The 15163-nt window shown below is 39.1% G+C and overlaps 1 protein-coding gene across 1 annotated transcript in view; it reads right to left on the bottom strand.

Moving 5' to 3' along the window:
- Window positions 1-15163, bottom strand: part of stag1a (STAG1 cohesin complex component a) — a 34784-nt gene that overhangs the window by 4564 nt on the left and 15057 nt on the right. The window contains exons 2-22 of the mRNA XM_083892324.1: window positions 10382-10604; window positions 10051-10171; window positions 9806-9961; window positions 8964-9060; window positions 8800-8876; window positions 8007-8211; window positions 7770-7921; window positions 7582-7655; window positions 6919-7042; window positions 6726-6824; window positions 6569-6648; window positions 4784-4891; window positions 4559-4673; window positions 4354-4471; window positions 4167-4270; window positions 3183-3275; window positions 1849-2142; window positions 968-1038; window positions 707-875; window positions 529-621; window positions 271-445 (exon numbers count right to left, since the gene is read on the bottom strand). Coding sequence (XP_083748450.1) covers window positions 271-445; window positions 529-621; window positions 707-875; window positions 968-1038; window positions 1849-2142; window positions 3183-3275; window positions 4167-4270; window positions 4354-4471; window positions 4559-4673; window positions 4784-4891; window positions 6569-6648; window positions 6726-6824; window positions 6919-7042; window positions 7582-7655; window positions 7770-7921; window positions 8007-8211; window positions 8800-8876; window positions 8964-9060; window positions 9806-9961; window positions 10051-10171; window positions 10382-10410 — 2554 coding nt within the window. The 5' untranslated portion in view covers window positions 10411-10604. The remainder of the gene's footprint in view (window positions 1-270; window positions 446-528; window positions 622-706; window positions 876-967; window positions 1039-1848; window positions 2143-3182; window positions 3276-4166; window positions 4271-4353; window positions 4472-4558; window positions 4674-4783; window positions 4892-6568; window positions 6649-6725; window positions 6825-6918; window positions 7043-7581; window positions 7656-7769; window positions 7922-8006; window positions 8212-8799; window positions 8877-8963; window positions 9061-9805; window positions 9962-10050; window positions 10172-10381; window positions 10605-15163) is intronic.

The following is a 15163-nucleotide window of genomic DNA, read 5'->3' on the forward strand; positions in this document are numbered from 1 at the left end:
TCAATTTGAGAAAAAATAGTTTTGTGAGAAAATTTGAGAAAAAAAAAACATTTTGAGAAAAAAAAAACATTTGAGAAAAAAAAATTAAATTCTGAGAAAAAAAATGGCTAATGGCGTTAGAAGGCTATTGGATGATTTGAAAACCCATAAAAAACTATATTTTCTATTCATTTTGCAACTCTTTTGATTAAAAAAAGCCTAACTTTTAATGGAAAACACACAAAAACTAAAACGGTAGTGTATCTAAAGCGTTCCCTCTCCGTCTCTCACCCATGCTCTGGCTCTCGTCGTCCTGGTCGATGAAGACGTGGTCCAGGACAAAGGTCAGCAGCTCGTTCTGCAGAGTGCCGTCCGGGTTGAAGACGAGCGGCTGGAGGCCTTCTCTGCCGCCCGACGTCAGCTGGTGACTGAAGATCATCAGGAGGTCGCAGAGGAGCATGAACGCCTGCGCGGGAGACCAGAGCACAGGTAAAAACACACACACACACACACACTGTGTCAACAGTAAAAACATAAACTGTTGTTCACCTGCTCTTTGACTGGAGTGTTGACGTTGGACAGGCACTGCTGGCACACGGCTAAAAAAGACTTCACCACTCGTCTCAGAGCCAAGAGATCGTCCTGCAAAAACACACATGAGCCAGATGTCGCATATGAATGAATTAATATCAGTGTGTGTGTGTGTGTGTGTGTATAACCCAGGTACCTTGCTGGGTGCTCCCTCTGTGATCTTGACCAGCTGCCACAGAACAGAGTAGTGTGAACACTGCAGAGCCTGCACAGCGATCTGCTCTGGCATGGAGCCCTGCTCGATGCCCGCCTTCAGCAGCCGGTAACAGTTCCCGAACAAGTCCCACCGCGTCAGGTCGTGAGCACTGATGACAGAGAGAGAGTTAAGAACAACGGAGTTTAGAGAGCTGACATAGGACCAGTCCATGATTTGAATCATCAAGTTTAAAAAACCTACTTGTGGAACGCCGTGAGTCTTTTGAGAGTGGATAAAACGTTGTAGATGTCATCGTCGTCCGCCTCCTCAGCCTGGACAATAACAAACACCATCATCATCATCACAAAAGAATCAAAATCTTAGGTTAAATTCAGCCTAATAAATAATGTGTCTACAATCTTCTCTTTTTTTTAAAGTCAGAATGTGTAGAATAAAGTCAGAATTCTGTGTTTTAGAGTCAGAATTTAGTAAGAATTCTGAGTTTAAAGTCAAAATTCTGAGGATAAAGTCAGAATTCAGAGTTTGAAGTCAAAATTCTGAGCTTAAAGTCAGAATTCAGAGTTTAAAGTCAAAATTCTGAGAATAAAATCAGAATTCAGTCGGAATTCTGAGTTTAAAGTCAAAATTCTGAGTTTAAAGTCAAAATTCTGAGAATAAAGTCAAATTCTGAGCTTAAAGTCAGAATTCAGTCAGAATTCTAAGTCTAAAGTCAGAATTCTGTGTTTTATCTGAGTTTCAAGTCAGAATTCAGAGAATAAAGTCAGAATTCAGTCAAAATTCAGAATTTAAAGTCAGAATTCTGTGTTTTAAAGTCAGAATTCAGAGCTTAAAGTCAGAATTCAGTCAAAATTCTGAATTTAAAGTCAGAATTCAGAGCTTAAAGTCAGAATTCAGTCAAAATTCTGAATTTAAAGTCAGAATTCAGAGCTTAAAGTCAGAAAATCTGAGAATAAAGTCAGAATTATGAGTTTATTGGTTTCCTGTGTGGCCCTAACCCTCTTCCGTAATGATGTCATGATCCTAGCAGAGAAAATCAAGTGATGTTGCACAGACACCATTTAAAGCTTTATATCTTTATATCTACATGAGGACACGCCTCCTCCTCCTCCTCCCCGTCTCACCTCCTGCAGCAGCTCTTCCACAGAGTGAGCGAACCGGTCGGTCATCTCGTCGATGAGCTGCGAGCGTGCGATGTCCACGCGGTTCATGATGGTGTACTCCTCTGAGCACAGGATGCTGTAGGTCTTACTGCAGGCCTCCAGAACATCAGGCTCTATGTGTTTCTCCACCACCAGACGGATCTGCTTCAGCAGAGCGTCCAGATGCTTCTCCATACGCCCGGCACTGTACACGTCCAGGTCAAAGAACTGAGGGATCTGCAGCAGGTTAGCAACCTTCTCTGAGTCTGCCTGGTACTGGGGAACAAAGAAAGACCAGAGACGGATTTACACATGTGCAGAATAAAGTCAGACTTTAAAGTCAGAAATCTGAGAATAAAGTCAGACTTTAAAGTCAGAATTCTGAGAATAAAGTCAGACTTTAAAGTCAGAATTCTGAGAATAAAGTCAGACTTTAAAGTCAGAATTCTGAGAATAAAGTCAGACTTTAAAGTCAGAATTCTGAGAATAAAGTCAGACTTTAAAGTCAGAATTCTGAGAATAAAGTCAGACTTTAAAGTCAGAATTCTGAGAATAAAGTCAGACTTTAAAGTCAGAATTCTGAGAATAAAGTCAGACTTTAAAGTCAGAATTCTGAGAATAAAGTCAGACTTTAAAGTCAGAATTCTGAGAATAAAGTCATAATTCTGAGAATAAAGTCAGACTTTAAAGTCATAATTCTGAGAATAAAGTCATAATTCTGAGAATAAAGTCAGACTTTAAAGTCACAATTCTGAGAACATCAGAATTCTGAGAATGAAGTCAGACTTTAAATTCAATTTCTGAGAATAAGTCAGAATTCTGAGTTTATTTTTTTCAGAATTTCAGAATTCTGAGAATAAAGTCAGAATTCAGAGAATAAAGTCAGACTTTAAAGTCAAAATTCTGAGAATGTCAGACTTTAGTCAGACTTTAAAGTCGTAATTTTGAGAATAAAGTCAGACTTCAAAGTCAGAATTCTGAGAATAAAGTCAGACTAAAGTCAGAATTCTGAGAATAAAGTCAGACTTTAAATCAAATTTCTGAGAATAAAGTCAGACTTTAAAGTCAGTATTCAGAGTTTATTTTCAGCACTACATGCTTTCTTTATGTTAATCACTTACATAAAAGCGTCAATTGCTTTTTAATTAATTATCCGACACACGTCAGTCCACACTGACGTAAACTCAATAACACTTGTGGAAGTAACACACTGTGATCAATGATTTCGACAAACAGATCAAACTCGAGCTCATTAATCAGAGACTGTGTCTCAGGGTTAGTGTGAAGTCTTCTTTAATCTTTAATCTAATCTTTACCTTTGACAACAGCATGGGCAGAGCCATGATGAAATGCTCCGTCAGTTTGTTCTTATCGTCGATCTGCGTCTTCCTCTCCTTCGCCGTCAGAACCTGGACAAACAAACACAAAGATAACGGTGTGAGGAACAAAGATGGAGGACGTCCTCTCTCTGCTGTGATCCTAAAGGTTATCTGTGTAAATCTCACTGGTGAGAGAGTATTCACACACACACACACATGGATAAATCATATTGGCTGCTATGTACTGTATGTCACAACTGGAGAACATGCAGAAATTATTAGAGAAAAAAGGTATAAAAAGTGGAAATTATGAGATTAAAAAAGTCATAAATATGAGAATGCGCACTTCTTATCTCATAATTTCCACTTTTTAGCTCATAATTGTGTCTTTTTATGTCATAATCTCAACTTTTATGTCATAATCTCAACTTCTTATCTCATAATTACAACTTTTATCTCATAATTACGACTCTTTATCTCATAACGACTTTTTATCTCATAATCTCGACTTTTTATCTCATAATTTCAACTTTGTATCTCATAATTATGAATTATTTCATAATCTCAACTTTTATGTCATAATTTCGACTTTATCTCATAATTACTTTAATTAGTTTAATTAATAATAATTTTTTATATCATAATCTTGACTTTTTATCTCATAATTATCATAATTATAATTTTCTCATAATTAGGACTTTTTATCTCATAATTAGGACTTTTTATCTCATAATTTCGACTTTCTATCTCATTATTAAAACATTTTATCTCATAATTTCGACTTTCTATCTCATAATTACACATTTTTATCTCATAATTTCCACTTTCTATCTCATAATTATGTCTGTATCTCATAATCTCAACTTTTTATCTCATAATCTAAACTTTTTATCTCATAATTAAATTTTTTTAATTATGAGATAGTGTTGTTGGTGGTGTTTGCTGTGTGTGTGTGTGCATATACATATACAGTCGACCTACCCGTTTGCCAGTGCCTCTGCCCACAGGTGGATGAGCCTCTGCTGCCTGTCTAATGGTGCAGACAGTCAGCTCTATCAGTGCACTCTCCTGTCTGTCTGACAACACTGAGAGGACACAGAGACATGAGTAAAACACGAAGAACATTTAATGAGACGACAAAGAACAAGAGACAGAGACAGAGTCGTACCCTCCTCGCCCTGCACTGGTTCCTCCAGCAGAAGTTCAGTCATACACTCCCAGTCTTTCAGAAGCTCCTGAGAACTTTCCCACAGTGAGTCCACCAGGTAGGCTGCGTGCTCGTGGAGCTGAACACACACATACATGAGTTTAACGCAGCAATCCAGCACTTATCGACGACTCTAAAATGCCTTTAAAATGTGTTGTTTCTTTACCTCGCTCTCCAAGAAGAAGAGCACCAGCATGCGGATGAGGTTTCCATTAGGACTGCTCCTCCCTCTGCGCTTGGCCAGGGCTTCTTCAGCCTGTGGGTCATGACGACTGAACAACCTGACACAGACACAGAGAGACAGACTCAGTATATATATAAGAAGCTAAAATGACATTAAATGAATCGTTAAATATGGCCGCTGTTGCTCTCGACTTGACAATCGACTCACTTCCTGTGCAGGAATTCTCCGGCGGCGACAGCCACAGGTCGGTGGGCGGAGTAAACCAGGTGATACACGTTCTCACAGTCCTCATTGGACAAGGCGTCTTCACTGCCCCTGCAACAGAGTTTCAATGATGTCTCTTTATTATCTCTTAATTAGGACTTTTTAGCTCATAATTATAACATCTCATATGACTCTTAATCTCATAATTTCTACTTTTTCATCTCTTAATTTCTACTTTTTCATCTCTTAATTATGACTTTCATCTTATAATTTCTACTTTTTCTCATAATTATAACTTTTTAATCTCATAATTATGACTTTATAATCACTTATGACTTTTTAATCCCTTAATTATGACTTTCATCTCATAATTTCAATTTTTCTCTAATTATGACTTTTTAATCTCATAATTATGACTTTTTAATTTCACAATTTCGACTTTTTCTCATATTTATGACTTTTAGGCTGAATCCCAATACCACCCCTTAGCCCTCCCCCTTCCCCCTACCCCTTGTTTTTGCGCGTTCATGTGAGGTGTAGGGCTGTCTCATTTCTCATAAGGGTTTAGGGGTAGGGCCAAGCCGTAGGGCTACGTAGCCCTCGAAACGAAGCTTCCTCAGGACCACACTTGAAACGGAGGGTTTGAGGAATTTCGCAGCTTCCGCCGCGTCACCTGTCAGCGAAGTTTGAAAGCTGGCCGTTAAAGACTCGCACAATGTATTTTCAGTATTTTAATCACGACAGTCATGTGTAATGATTGTATTGTGGTCTTCTTCAATTGTCAACGGTGTTTATGAATCACTAGTCAAGTTTGTTTTGAATTACTAGCTAGTCGTAGCCGATGCTATCCCGGCGTTCCTTTCGTAAGTGGTTAGCTAGCTGCTATCGCTATTTTTTTTTAACATTAACAAATTGTGCCGGAGTGCACAGTTATGTCTTCAGGACAGAACAGGAGATTCTGTCTCCTCCGCTCTGTCTGCGAGTAGCTTTCTCCCTCTGCACCATGTGTGTGTGTGTGTGTGTGTGTGTGTGTGTGGCTATGGTAATGCAGCGGATCTGCAGTCGCTGTAACTGTGTGTGTGAACACTCCTCACAGCGTCGCCGCCGATGTCTTTGTTAGCAGCGGACAGTCGTAAAAACAGAAAAATAGCCCAGGCAACAGACATTACTTGTGAGGACGGCATATTTGGATTGTTACATCAACAAGCATCGCATCGGCTTGTTGATGTAGCAGTCCGCGAGCGTCAAGTCCGGACGACGTGATGACGTAATGGAGGTGTGTCTCATTTCTTAGGGGAACGTTCGTACCCCTCGCTCCCTCAACTCTGTTTTGAGGGCCAAGGGGAACTCTGACAAAGGGGTAGGGGGAAGGGGGAGGGCTAAGGGGTGGTATTGGGATTCAGCCTTAATCTCATAATTCTGACTTTATAATCACTTATGACTTTTTAATCTCTTATGACTTTTTAATCTCATAATTACGACTTTTTTTTTATTATCTCATAATATGACTTTACCTCATAATTTAGCCTTTTTCTCATAATTATGACTTTTTAGTCTCTTATGACTTTTTAGTCTCTTATGACTTTTTAATCTCATAATTATGACTTTCGGTCATAATTTAGACATTTTACCTGATAATTTCAACTTTTATATCTCATAATCATGACTTTATATCTCATAATGATCTCTTCACAGATGAGTTATGGAGACAGAGTGACACAACAGCAGCTCGATCGTTACTAAAACAAAGAAGTGACGACGTCACAGATTATTGAGATTGTGACTCACTGAAGGATGAGCGTCACCAGTCTTATCGCCTCCACAGCGACGTCGTACTCCTTGTCCAGCGTCATGGAAACGATGCGATCCTGTCAAAAACAAACACAAGCTTCCGTGATCAGAAAAGACAAAAAACATCGTGTGTTTCTTATATGTTCTCGTTTACCTTGAAGCGGTTGGTGAAAAGCTCCAGTTTGGGGAAGAGTTCTCGGTTTGTGTAGAGGTTCTGCAGAGCTTTCAGACACTTCAGACGAACCTCTCCTTGCTGAGGAGAAAACGTGAGAGAGTGAGTTTGTGTAAATAACAAAGCAGCAGTGTTGTTGTTGTTGTTGTTGTTGTTTGTTCGACTGTGCTCTCACCCTGTCGTGTAACGTCCATCCCACGTATTTCAGGTAACTGTCGTTGAGGAAAGCGTCGCTGTACATTTTCATCCACACGCCGATCTCCTCGATGCAGATGGCTCTGATCTCTGCGATCGCGTCCCTGTGAAGTCAACGCTAAGTTTTAGTTTAGGACTTTTTGTCTCATCATTATGACTTTAATCTCATAATTTATATTTTTAATCTCATAATTTCGATTTTTAATCTCATAATTTCGATTTTTTTTATCTCATTATTCCTACTTTGAATCTCATAATATCGACTTTTAATCTCATTTCAACTTTTATCTCATAATTATGACTTTCAATCTCATAATTTTAGTTTTTTGTCTCATCATTTCCACTTTTAATCTCATTATTTGGATTTTTAATCTCATAATTTCGATTTTTTGTATCATAATTTTCGACTTTTTGTCTCATTTTAACTTTAAATCTCATAATTTTTACTTTTTATCTCATTATTTTTCTACTTTGTATCATAATTTTCGACTTTTAATCTCATAATTTCTACATTTTATCTCATAATTACAACTTTTTAAGATAAGATAGTATTTTATTCGTTAATCTCATAATTCTGAGGGTAAAATGGTTTTATAATAATAATAATAATAATAATTTTAGGGCATAAACGTCGAACATGTACCTGTAGCGATGCACAAAGATTCCCTTGAAGATGGAGTTCATCATGTTCTCGATTTCATCTTGGTTTTCCTGAAGCTGTGAAGAGAAAACAAAAAAACAAAGTTACAGACAAATATTTTAATATTTTAATATTTAAACTAGGGCTGGGAATTGTTCCTTCTCAGATAAAATGATGTTTTTTTTTGTTACCTCCTTCCTTTTCTGCAGCAGCAGCTCCAGCTTCTCGTTGGCTCTCTTTCCGGCGATCTTGTTCCTCTCGGCCTCGTACTGCCTCTGCGTGTTGTCCTGGTGAATGCTGAGGTTCAGCGCCACGTTGACCAGCGCCGTCATCAGCTTCATCGCTAACGCAAACACAGATAAACACGTCTAATAAAACCTCTTTTACACGTCGATATCAGCGATTTTAACGGCGGCGCGGTGCATCACCTGCTAACGTGGACGTGTGTCTGAAGGCTCGAACCTGCGAGTCAGACAGGCCGGTGAGGAGGGAGATGACCGTGTCCATCATGTACTCGTCGTAGATGATGCTGTACTGACACTGACGGATCAGCACGCAGATGAACTCGCAGAAGTTGTAGCGGAACTTCTTCCACAGCGGGCCCGGCATGGTGAGAGGATAATCTCCGCTGTCCTGTTTTTGACGAAAAAAAACACACAAACAACAAAAACAGATCAAATAAATCACGTTCGACTTCGGCGTCTGGTGTTTTCAATAAAGAGAATCTTTCCAGTGTTTACGTCAGAGAAAATCTGCTTCCTGTTTCCAGTCGAAAACCTTTAAAGCTCTGATTAAAACAAACAACTGATCGTCCGTCCAAAGACGAGGCGCGAGGAACACAAGCGCAGAAAAGTAGGAACATGTTGTCGTTTTCTGGTCGAGGTTAAATTCCACGTTCTACTTTCATCTTTTAATCCACGGCTCTGCTTTTTCTCTGTGAAACTCTTCTAATTCTAATTCTTCAGCGAGAGAATAAGATAATAAAAATAAGATGAGCAGAAAATATCCCCCTTTTACATATCATTGATTCAGACATGAAAAATAACAAATAAAATAAACATGAAACAACTAAATATCTTTGAAGCCTTCATGTTTCGCTGTGGAGGATTTTACACTGACGTACACAGCATCTTCACAGCAAATATATTTATATGTATATATATACACACATTTATATATATTAATGAATCCATTCTTCCATCTATACCCGGTGACGTTTACCTCGTCAAACTCCTCTGTCATCTTCCGGATGATCTCTGCGTTCTGCATGTTCCTGAACATCTCAATCCTCACAGTTCCTGGTTACACAGATAATAAGATTTACACATTTATATCAAAATATTAAAGATGAGATACGTAATTTAAGTTTTGAGTGAGAGTTTTACCTTTGCAGCCCGAGCACTGGATGAAGAAATTGATGAGGTCCAGCAGAGCCAGGTCTCTGTCCTGTTTGTATGACTCGATCCACTCGTCCACCACAGACTGTACACACACACACGCACACGCGCACACACACACACACACACACACACGCATCAAACACCAAGTTCCCAGTAAAATTAGATAAAATTTGAAATTATGAGATTAAAAAATCTATATGATGTGATAAAAAGTCGAAATTATGAGATAAAAGTTGAAATAGTGAGATAAAGTCATAATTATGAGATAAAAAGTCAAAATTATGAGATAAAAGTCGAAATTATGAGATAAAAAGTTTAAATTGTGAGATTAAAAGTTAAAATGTTGATAAAGAAGTCGAAATTATGAGATAAAAAGTTTAAATTGTGAGATTAAAAGTTGAAATTTTGAGAAAAAAGTTGAAATTATGAGATAAAATGCTGTAATTGTGAGATACAATGTAGAAATTATGAGATAAAGTCATAATTATAAATAAAAAAATCTAAATTATGAGATAAAAATTCAAAATAATGAGACAAAAAAGTCAAAATTATGAGATAAAAAAGTCAAAATTATGAGGAAAAAATTCAAAATTATGAGGAAAAAAGTCAAAATTATGAGGAAAAAAGTCAAAATTATGAGGAATAAAGTCAAAATTCCGAGACAGAAAAATTAAAATTATGAGATGAAAAAAGAAAGAAAAAAAAAGTCAACCCTATGAGATAAAAAAAAAAATCAAAATTATGAGCTAAAAGTCAGAAACACACAACCTCCTCAGTGTCTGATACAGAGTTAAACACATTCTTGATGTGATTGTTCACTGACTGACCTGCATGGCGCTCTTGCCCATTTTGACCACTTCAAACAGAGTGACCGGGTCACCCCCGTCTCCGTTGTGTTGGGCCACGCCGTTAGCTTTCCCTCGCCCTCTGGCCAGCGTCACGGCTTTGTCCGCCGGCGTCTTCCGAGGCTTCTTATTGGCCGACTGCGGAGGAGACAAACGCACGATGTTTCACACAAACAAACAGACAAACGCAGACTCCGTCGTACACATTCTTTTACAGCGTCTCATACCTGGGTTTGTTTCCCAGGCCTCCCTCTCTTCTTCTTCCCTTTGGCCTCGGGATCTTCGATCTCACTCATGCTCATACTTAACCCCACTGCGTCTGTCGCCCCGGACTCGTTGGACGAGTCCCTGAGAGACGGAAATGAAAGACAAGGACACTTTTATGAGATTACGGCCGAATTTTGATCTCAGAATGGTCATCTTTACATAATTACGACATATTTAAAAGGATTACTGTGTGATATTTGGGCAAATCTGTGATCATTTCACACACATTTTCAGCTCTAACACATTTGAAAACTGCGTTAACTGATAAAAACGTGGATATGCGTCACTCACTGTAGGACGGGGAGCTCTGAGGTGATCATCCTTTGTTGCGCGGAGGGGGAGGCGGCGGCGGCGGCGAAGCGTGCGAACGTGTGTTTTTACGTCGCGTGTCCTCACGGCCGGGCGCGTGTTTTTCCGGAACGCCAAGAGATGGAAGTGCACGAAGGACAAGAGCGGCGGGGAGGAGAACCTCCAGGATGGACCACACCGTGGGCTTCTTAATGCTCCTCAGCTCCTGGAGAGGAGAGAATAAGAGAAAACAACTGTCACAGGTGTCGAAGAAGCAGAGAAAACAACTCACTCTGTCACTCTGATGGATCAAATGTGGAGGTGAAAGTGGGGAAAGGAGGACACCAACTGGCCATTTGCAGAACTACAACAGCAACATATTGTGGCGGGACGTGAAAAGGACGTAAAAAAACAGTGTTCACATCATTTTAGTTGTTAGAGACAGCACAGAATAAGACAAAAGTGCCAAAGAAGTTCATAAACAAGAAAAACAAAGAAAAACAGGCTTAAAACTCCAATATAAACAAAGGGAAAAAACTAAATATATATTTAATATTATATATTTTATTATATTATATTATATATTTTTAAAAATCTATATTTTTTATATATATATAATATATAAATATTCTGGCCTGCTCATTTTAAACAATAACATCAGGGTGCACAAAGATCAGCTGTTGACCTGTTCACATGCTAATTAGAGCAGAGTTCAAGCAATGCCACTCTGCACCACAAGGGGCAGTATGATCCACAAAGTCCTGAGTCAAAAAGTTGGAACTTGAAAACTGCTTCACTGAGCTTTAAAAGTGTGGGAAAAAACGGGACGAGAAAAATCCACCGACGCTCATTTTACGCCTCGGCCGAGTCTCAGTCTGAGTGTGAGTCATGTTCAATTAAAACTGTGTTTGAGGGTTTGATTCTGTGCACACAGAGTGTGTGTGTGAGTGAGTGTGCACACACTCTGTGTGTGCGTGTGTGTGCTGAAAGTAGGTCTGGGCAACAGTAGGGGGCAGGCTAAGAGAGTGTGTATTTAAATAGTGAGGAACAACAAGGGCAACAGAGCCCACACACACACACACTGACAGATACATGGTGAAAATGAGTTGTTACAAACCCTGTAATCCCAAACAAACCCTGTAATCCCATTTCACCTTTAGACAAATTGATTAATACATGATCAAATATGACCGAGTGTTAATATTTATAATAATCCTGAGCTTCTGATTGATTCTGGTCCTTGATATTCATGATACACATGTATTAAAACCCACATAAGACTGCACAAAGTGTATGAGGGGAATATTAATGCTGATGTTTTTTTGCAGTTTAGTTATTTAATAAAATAAGAGTGGGATAAAAACATGAAAAACTTGTAAACAGGAAGTCTGGGACAGACTCATTTCCTCTCAGCACAAGCTCAGGGGCACACACACACACACACAACAACAACAGTCTGGAGAATGTGGATCTAAACAAATAAACAACAAAACAAAGGTAAACAACGCGATTACGAGATGATTCGTGGGAAATCGCCGAAGGTCTGAGCAGAAATCTGCGTCTCAGAAAAATAAAACCATGCAGCGATAATAACGGAGGCCTGACCTCAAAGAAGCTTCAGTGGGTCAGGGTTCTGAACAGAAACAACGAGGGATTATTTGTGAGTATGCACCAGTAGAGCAGAAGGTTGACGAAGCATCCATCTCATCAAACTGCTGCGTGAATGTGTGGAAATCACTTTTCTACAAACACTTCTTTGTGTGATATTTTAAGTCAAACTCCCACTTGTTTGCAGTCGTCTCGCTTTACTAGCACAATGTTACGGTGACCTCCGCCTAAAAATAACTAATCTGTGTCCTGTGGAGCGAACAGGGTTTAATCAGCGCAGCGTGAACTCGTTTGAAGACGGTTTGATGTCGATGTGCAGTGATTATTCAATGAATAAAAGGATTACTAAATGATTTAGAGACTTTTCTCAATAATTAAAACAAAGTTTTTCAGATTTTTCAACTCTGTTAAATGGGAATATTTGGTATTGCGGACAGAAGAGGACATTTAAGGACATCAAATCATTAGTTGCAGCCCTGGCTTGACGCAAAATAGCAGTTAACGCGCAGTTTAGACGAGTGACTGACGACAGAGGGAGCAGAGTACGGAACCCTGGATTATGTAATTTTACGACTGCCCCGCCTCCTCCACCTCCTCCACCACCACACTTCACACACTGATGAATCTGCAGCTTATTTTTACCCCAACATGCATCTATGTTCCTGTTTCTCTGAGCGACCTGAAGAGGAACAGTTTCACTGTTTTGACTTGGTTTTAGGTGTGTGTGTGTGTGTGTGTGTGTGTGTGTGTGTGTGTGTGTGTGTGTGTGTGTGTGTGTGCAACAGAGCTGGAAGTCTGCCTGCCCTGATATCGATCAACAACTAAACTAAATCCTCAATACACATTGCATTTCCTCATTTCACACACTGGCTCTCTTTGGCTCTCTCTTTCAAACACACACACAAAAACACACAAAAACACACAAAACACACACACACAAGCTACAACCGGAGTCTATGAATAATTTGCAGCAAGAGTCTCCACAACGACTGTATTCTTCAGGATTAACGTCTGGTTTCTCTCACTTCTGTCCAACGTCAGGACTGAAAATCTCCCTCTAACTCTGGATAAATACCTTTTTTTTTTTTTTTTAAATAACAATAGAAGAATAAGATGAAGAGTGAATTATACATGGCAATGCTTTGGGCCAAACCCCCCGTGACTGACTGATGAACATGTGGATTCACTTCAAAACAATTACAGACGCAGCTGAAAGGCCAAATATTAGTGATCGCAGAGCTGCGCTTGCATAAGAATCCTCTTATTTTACCTTTTAAACATTGTGTGTTTACGCATTATGCATAGGGGAAAGATTGACTGTTGTTACTCTTATTAACTTGTATTTAAAAGTAAGAAAACAACACACTCGTACTGAGCCGATGCTAAAATCTGGTCATAGGAATGCAGATGTTTCTCCACGTGGTCGCTTACTTAACTTAAAACCTAATCATTCATCAATAATAATAAAAAAGTTGAATTACATTCCCAGATGGGAGAATAAAAACGTTACGCGGGCAAACTGAAATTTACGGCTAACGTAACGAGTTCGCAGCCGTATAAAAATTTAACGCGGGGATCTCACTTCACTTCTTTGTATGCAGCAAACAACGCCGTGTGCAGAATTGGACTTTTACGCTGATAACTGATGGCTGCTTAGATGAGACACGTAAAGAAAACCGTTTACACACGTATATATAGATATATAAATACACAAATCCCGAGTTTCTGCATCCAATTGAGCACTTTTCTTTGTTTGCAAGTCAAAAAAACCGAGCGATAATTCAACGTCCGACTCCGAGTTCCGTCCTCTGCTGCTTCAGAGGCCTCGCGTCGTCGACCACGCGCGCTTCTTCATCCACTGTGACTGTACGTCTACTTAAGAGAAGAGTGCAAGACAACGAGCGAGCGTCTGAAAACCACTTAACATGCATGACATGTTCTCTGGGAGGCAGGCTGCTGTTGCTATAGCAACCCGTGTGGGTCATAAGCCCGGTGGTGACGGGGTATGTTTGATTGGCTGAGGTGAGACGGGAGGGGATTTTTCTGACTTGTGTGCTCTTGCAGGACACTTCAAATCCAAGGTTCCTCCTCTCTTTCTCTTATTCATTCATTCATCTGGAGTCTCACTCACCAACCTACGTAATATGAGCTCAGTGTTTCCTTCCTTGCTGCCAAACATCTCACAACACATCCTTCCTGACCTCAGAGACAGAGATGCTGTGCAGCATCCTAACAAAAGAAAATAATGGATAAGGATTAATAAAAGAGCTGAAGAGTCTGAGCTGCTGCAGACTTTCAATGCTTGGTGTCTATTTTAGGTCGTTTTCACACCTAATAATTTCTGCTAGACGCTAGGTTCAATTGGAGTTGGTGACATTCTTTCACACTTTTGAATGACGCGCTTCCCCTCCTCGCCTGAGGCGGCACTGCACTCAAGAATGACTGAAGGAGAAGGACCCACAATGTTGTTTTTACCCACAATTTTCTCCTGCGTTGTTAGTAGTAGTAAAATAAACATCTAATTGCGATTATCTTGACAGGAAACTGCGATATGATTTGCGATGCTAACGGTCATTTTTACATCGCTAATCTCTTAATTTTTATTTAAAAAAAACATATTTAAAAGGATTAATGTGTGATATTTGGGCATGTTCTCTTCAGTCTGTAGAATAAGATGTTTATAGATCGAGACAATAATTCATCTAAGATTATATTTTGAATAAATATCTAATTTGCGGTATCATTTGCGATGCTAACGGTCATTTTTACATCGTTAATCTCTCAATTTTCATTCAAAAAAACTTATTTAAAAGGATTAATGTGTGATATTTGGGCATGTTCTCTTCAGTCTGTAGAATAAGATGTTTATAGATCGAGACAATAATTCATCTAAGATTATATTTTGAATAAATATCTAATTTGCGGTATCATTTGCGATGCTAACGGTCATTTTTACATCGTTAATCTCTCAATTTTCATTCAAAAAAACTTATTTAAAAGGATTAATGTGTGACGTTTGTGCATTTTCTCCAGTCTGTAGAATAAGACGTTTATAGATCGAGACAATAATTAATCTAAGATTATATTTTGACGCATATTTTGGCTTGAACAAATATTGTGCACTACACTTGACCAGAGGATCTGCTGTTGAACGCACCCTGAAACACCGACACAATC

The sequence above is a fragment of the Microchirus variegatus genome (assembly GCF_963457635.1).
Source record: "Microchirus variegatus genome assembly, chromosome: 7".
Taxonomy (NCBI): Eukaryota; Metazoa; Chordata; class Actinopteri; order Pleuronectiformes; family Soleidae; genus Microchirus; species Microchirus variegatus.